At 37.5% G+C, this 6000-nt stretch overlaps 1 protein-coding gene across 1 annotated transcript in view; it reads left to right on the top strand.

The window, feature by feature from the left end:
• Positions 1-6000, top strand: part of erbb3a (erb-b2 receptor tyrosine kinase 3a) — a 28227-nt gene continuing 22227 nt past the window's right edge. Inside the window, exon 1 of the mRNA XM_028446438.1 lies at positions 1-350. Coding sequence (XP_028302239.1) covers positions 257-350 — 94 coding nt within the window. The 5' untranslated portion in view covers positions 1-256. The remainder of the gene's footprint in view (positions 351-6000) is intronic.

The following is a 6000-nucleotide window of genomic DNA, read 5'->3' as shown; positions in this document are numbered from 1 at the left end:
GCTCTAAAAGTTAGTACTCACTAAACTGTCAGACAGGGAAAACACATCAGATCTGTTCCTCACTGTAGACATTATTACACAAGGAAACAACAATAGAAGGAATAAATCGGGAAGAGGTCCTGATTTTACAGTCTTGGATTGGGATGAATTGGGACTATTTTGGATTGTAAAGCAGCGATTTTCTTACTTCCTCCCATTATGGAAATGTGCGTTTGAACTTCACTAAACTGGAAACCGGAACGAAAAACAATATAATATGATTCCTCTCTTCAACCCGGTGCATCTGACGGTGTGCGTCCTAATGCTGAGTCTGTGCGCGCTACAGACTGGCCACGCGCAGACACAAGGAGGTAACACACGCACACACGCACACACACACACAGAGAGAGAGAGAGAGAGAGACAGGTACGCACCTGTTCTCTTCTCATGGATTAAACTGTTCACACACGCACAACCTGTTTGCTGTGAGTCACCTGCGCCTCTCCCAGCTCTGCTCTGCTCTGAGCTGCTCTTTATCGTGTTTGTCTCAATTGTTTCAAGGTTTGTGACACACACACGGTGGCTCAACCTTTCACCGCCTGTGACAACAACAGTCAGCTCAAATATATTCACTGATTCATTTTTATTTTTTTTTTTTTTTGTAAACCTGAGTAATACTTCTGTAATTCATTTCAGTCGAATCATCATGCAGGAAGATTTGTGTCTTTATTATTCAATCAAAAAGAATAAAAATAAAAAAACTTTTCAATAAAATAAAATAAAATCATTCAATGAAAGAAAATTAAATCAAAGAAAAAGTGTTCAAACGCAATTATTTGGTTATTTGGTATATATATATATATTCTTTGATTAAAGTAAAAAAAATTTGAAATGGGTTTTTTTTGTTTTGTTTGTTTGATTTGTGATTGAAGTGATTTTGTTCTTTGATTAATTAAATCAAAGAAAAAGTGTTCAAACGCAATTATTTGGTTCTCAAATATATATATATATATATATATATATATATATATATATATATATATATATATATATATATATATATATATATATATATATATATATATATAAATATAAATATTCGTTGATTAAAGTAAAAAAAAAAGATTTGAAATGGGTTTTTTGTTTTGTTTGTTTGTTTTTCGAAGTGATTTTTTTCTTTGATTAAAGACATAAATTTACCTCCACAATTCATCTGCTTGAATATATAATATAACAAAAAGAAAAACGAGTTCATTATATTTAAAATGTACACTCATCAGCACTTACGTCAGGTCAGGCACGTCTGTGCTCAACCCAACAATGAGTTTTCCATTAAAAACCATTATATGCCATTATATTCAGCAATTTGATTCAACGTACTTTACTTCACAATGTTCAAAGTGGTTTGACTTTTCGTGTTATTGTGTTTAAACACAGCTGCGTCTGATGTTCACGTATCTCATGAGGTGTTTGACATAAGCCTTTGGTGTAGTTGACTATAAGAAAAAAATTATTTTTAGAGAAACTGTCTGATCCAAGGATCACATTATCAACATTCATGTTAACATTTAGAAATAGGGTGTGTTTTTGTTGGTTTTTCTCTCATTTTGTGTTTTTGAGTTCTTTATGTGGATACTTGTGTGCATACTGTCTGTTTTTTGAAGGTATTTTCTGTGGTTTTGTTGTTCTTTTGTCTTTATTTGTTGTCTTTTTGTGTTATTTCCTGTCATTTGTATGTTTTTTAGAGTCATTTTGTGAATTTGTGTAGTTTTCTGTATTTTTCTGTAATTCTGTGCATTTACTTTGCGGGCCACACAGAATTAGAACGAGGGCCGCACGTGGCCCCGGACTGCCAGTTGATTATGTTTGATATAAAGGCACCTTTGAAATGTCATTTCATAATTTTGGCTCATAGTAACTTAAATCTGTACACGTGGAGACCAGATTGGAGTAAAAGGTCTGATGCGTGTACTAGCGTTGTAATTTCCCCACAGCAGCAGCAAAATGTCATGATTTGAATCATTGTGAACTTTGACCCTGTGGGTTTGTTTTTGCCACCTGGCTGCAGGTGAATCAGAGGCTGTGATTCAAGGTTAAAAAAAAACATGTGTTTCACATCTTGTGACTGAAACTCCTGCAGGTTTGTTTTGTCCTTTGAGTCAGATTTATTGTTTATTTACTCCAGGTTTAGATTCCAGCGACTTCAGTTATACATGTAGGTAGATTTGTTTTGCAAAAAAAGTGAAATTCATCCTTTTCACCCAAAACAAAAAAAGTTTAAAAAAAAAAAAAAAAACCTCAACAGCCTATGCATTGATTAAAATACTCCAGCTTCCCCAAATTGAAAGGATTGAAGAACAAGGATTAAAAAGACAGAATAAATAAATAACAGCAAATAAATAACTTTCAGTGCTTTAACAGCAGCAGGAACAAAGCTGCTTTTGTATCTTTGAGTTTTTCTTTTATAAAGATGCTTTAAAATGGGTTATAAATCAAATATATTGCTATTATTATTATTATTATTATTATTATTATTATTATTATTAATAATAATAATAATAATAATCTAAATGTACTTTAAATAGAGCAAATCAGTTTTCTGTTTTTCAACATGAGAAACTTTAAAATCCAGTTGTTTTGTAATTTTATTATACAATACAAGTTTTGAACTGTATTAAACAGTTGAAAAGGTCATAAAGAATCAGAGTAGAGCTAGCAGACTGACCCACACAACAGATTATGGAAAGTGTTTCATTTTGAACTGCTCCTCCCACCTTATAATTATCTTTTGTTTTCTGTAACTAGTTAACTAGTGCTGGTTTTTCCTTAAACTAGTAACCTAGTATACACTTTTAGCCCCTCTAGTTTTACTAGTGCTGCTGCAAATGATTGACTTGTCAACTAGTAGATAATATCTTACTTTTACTACTTCACTAGTAAAAGTAAAAATATGTGGTATGTGATGGCAAAAGGTTGCTTAAATGGGCAAAATGTGGCAAACAATAGTGGAAAAAGGACAAAAATGCAGAGCAAAAAGGGACAAAATGTACGGGGAAAAGGAAACAAGTTGTATTTATTGGACAAAAGGTAGATTATTGGGATTAAAAAGTTGCCAAAAAGTGGATAAAGTTTCAAAAAGGATGTTTATTGGTAAACAGTAGCTAAAGTCTGAAAAACGTTTTGAAAAGAGGCAAAAATAAGACATAGGAAGTTGCAAAATGGCTAGAGGAAAAAGGTAAAAAGGGGTTAAAGTTGTTAAAATTATTGAGCATCACTGACTTCACAACAGCCTCTACATGGTGTCCTCTGATAATGTAGTGGGCTGGTCTGGACAGAACATGCCAGGGAGGAATTTTGATCCCAGTCCACCAGTGGAGTGAGACCAGGTTCAGGAATAATGTTATCTGTGTCCATTATCTCACCTGTGAGTCAATCTAACTTATTATCCAAAGGTGGAAACACTATGACCTTCCTTTGTGCATTAATGGGAATGATTTATGAAAGAACAACAGAAGTGTCAAAAAGCACAAAGGCTGATCGCGTTGCCAAAGAGCACGTCGTCAACCAATCAGTGCTTTGATGAAAATAACAACCCTCCCGCTCAGCCTTCACCTACTACGAGATGTAGCTTAGATTGTGCGTGTGTGTGTGTGTGTGTGTGTGCGCAGGCACGCTCTTGCATGGTATGCAGCTAACTGTGACCAACCTGTGCCAAGTTTCTGTTTACCTGTCATCGGCTTGCCTGCTTTATTGAGCTTCTATCTCTCCTCCTCCTCCTCCTCTTTTCATTCTCTCTCTCCCTCTCTCTCTCTCCATATCCTCCATTTTAAACTGCAAGAACAGAATGAGGAAAAACCGAACACGACCCGTGGAGCAGTTTCGTCATGGCTAGAGTTACGCTCTAGAACAATGACAGCACACTGCGGAGAGTGTTGTTGTGTGTTGTAGAGGATGAAGTGCTGCTGACGAGCTGCAGTGTTTGAGTGTAAAGACGTAAAAGGGAGTCAATTATCAATGCAAACACACACAGATGCCAATGCACAAATGAGTGCACGCCGACCCTCATTTAGAATAGGCCCATTGTGTATTCCTGTGTGTGTAGCCATCCCATTTTTCCTTTCCTCCCACATTATTCTGCAGTGAACTCGTCCTTTCACACAGACATTCTCCTGCCCCCACAGCTGCAGCGTGTACTGACTGTGCTGGTCTGTAAAAGGTGGACCTGCCACTCTGTCACAGAGCTCCACATGTCATGTGCACAATCTGGTTTTTCCCTCCTATAGAAGCCTTCACACTGTGCATACCCTGCATGCCAACAGGTGGAAAGGTACGAACCTATAGCACCTGCTGAGGTCTTCACAACTATTTCCCAACAGGCAATTCAGAGCGAACAACAGCCTAAAGCACCCGTTGATAACCCTGAGCTGCTCCCTGGGTTCAAGCAGGGCAGGGCTGATAAGGAGCTTTTACAATGCCCTGCTCCTCAGCACCAGTCCTTCCAGTTTGTGAGGTTCATTTGTCGTACATATATAAGCTCATTGTGACACCAGTGGCACTGAGTGCATGGGGTGAATCTGATGAGCATACGCAGCAGGAAACTGTCTCTGGGTTGTGGGTTCATGCCCCGCTGGCTCTGCTTTCTAAGTGTGTGAGCTTTCAATGTTCTTTCTAAACAAACATGAGTTGCAGTTTCTAAGAATCTAAATGAAGGCTCACAGTCCAAATCCGGCCCTACAGGGGAACCATTTCGGCCTTTTGGAGAATTTTGTTAGAGTTAAAATGGCCTCATTGCTTAAATCAGCACATTATTCAGTCCCTTTTTATCACAGTTACTCCAAGTTCTCAAATTCAATAAATCCTGACTCCTGACACTGACCATGGCTCAGTGGTGGAGTGGGTCGTCTAATAACCAGAGGGTTGGGGGTTTGAATCCCACTCTATCCAAGTCATTGTCGTCATGTCCTTGGGCAAGGCACTTTACCCACATTGCCTATGAATGGGGTGTGTGAGTGAGTGTTGGTGGTGGACCAATGGTTCACTATGGCAGCCTTGCTTCTGTCAGTCTGCCCAAGGGCAGCTGTGGCTACAGTAGTAGTTTACCACCACCGGGTGTGGAGTGAAAGAATAATGCACATCAATGTAAAGCGTTTTGAGTATCTATTAAAAAAAAGTGCTGTATAAAATGCAATGCATTATTATTATTATTATTATTATTATTATTATTATTATTATTATTATTATTAAATATATAAGGCAGCTGAATTACTAAATAGCATTTTTAGCAGGAATTGTTGCAAGTGCTCAAAATCTTTCTAAAACATTGCAATTTAACGCAAAAAAAAAAAAAAAAAATCCAACAAACACTGCAATTTCTATGAAAATTGTTGTCAAAATCAAGAAATTTTGAACTATTAATTGTAACTTATTGCTTATTATCTATCTGCTGTCTGTGCAGAAAGCTTTTAGGGCTGTTCAGGCTTTTATTTTGTAATAATGTTTTGAGCCCTCAAGCGTAGAAAACACCATGAGACAGTTTGTCTCATGGTCAGAATTGTTACAGAAATACCCCCACCCGCCAGGATTCCACTGCAGATAATAACGTCAGTGTTAACATTTGTGGAAGATAAATTCTCTGCTGCTGACTTTGTCTTGTTCTTGTTGCTACACACGTATTTCAAAGTCGCACCATTTCCAGCACTGATTTCTGTGACGTGTTGGTGTCATGTTTTGGTTCCTGAACTCAGTGTTCTCTAAATGAGTTCACATGTTTTCTATTGGTGTGGTGGAGCTGAGAGAGAGAGAGAGACAAAGGACACACAAACACTTTGCTGTGACCCGCCTGCTCTCCCTGTGCCTTCAGGTTAATAATCATTAGTTTTATGTGCCCTCGTCGATCTTGTTGTTCTGCTTTCTGCTGCTTTGATGGAATGTGTTTGTGTGACTGTAAGCAGTGTGTTTTGTGTTATTGTGGTACATCAGAGTCCAGGTTAGCAGCACGCATGCATAGTAGCACAAAAGCCT

This window comes from Gouania willdenowi, chromosome 5 (assembly GCF_900634775.1).
Source record: "Gouania willdenowi chromosome 5, fGouWil2.1, whole genome shotgun sequence".
NCBI lineage: Eukaryota > Metazoa > Chordata > Actinopteri > Blenniiformes > Gobiesocidae > Gouania > Gouania willdenowi.
Note: the sequence above shows the minus strand (reverse complement) of the source record. Positions and strands in the feature narration are given on the sequence as shown.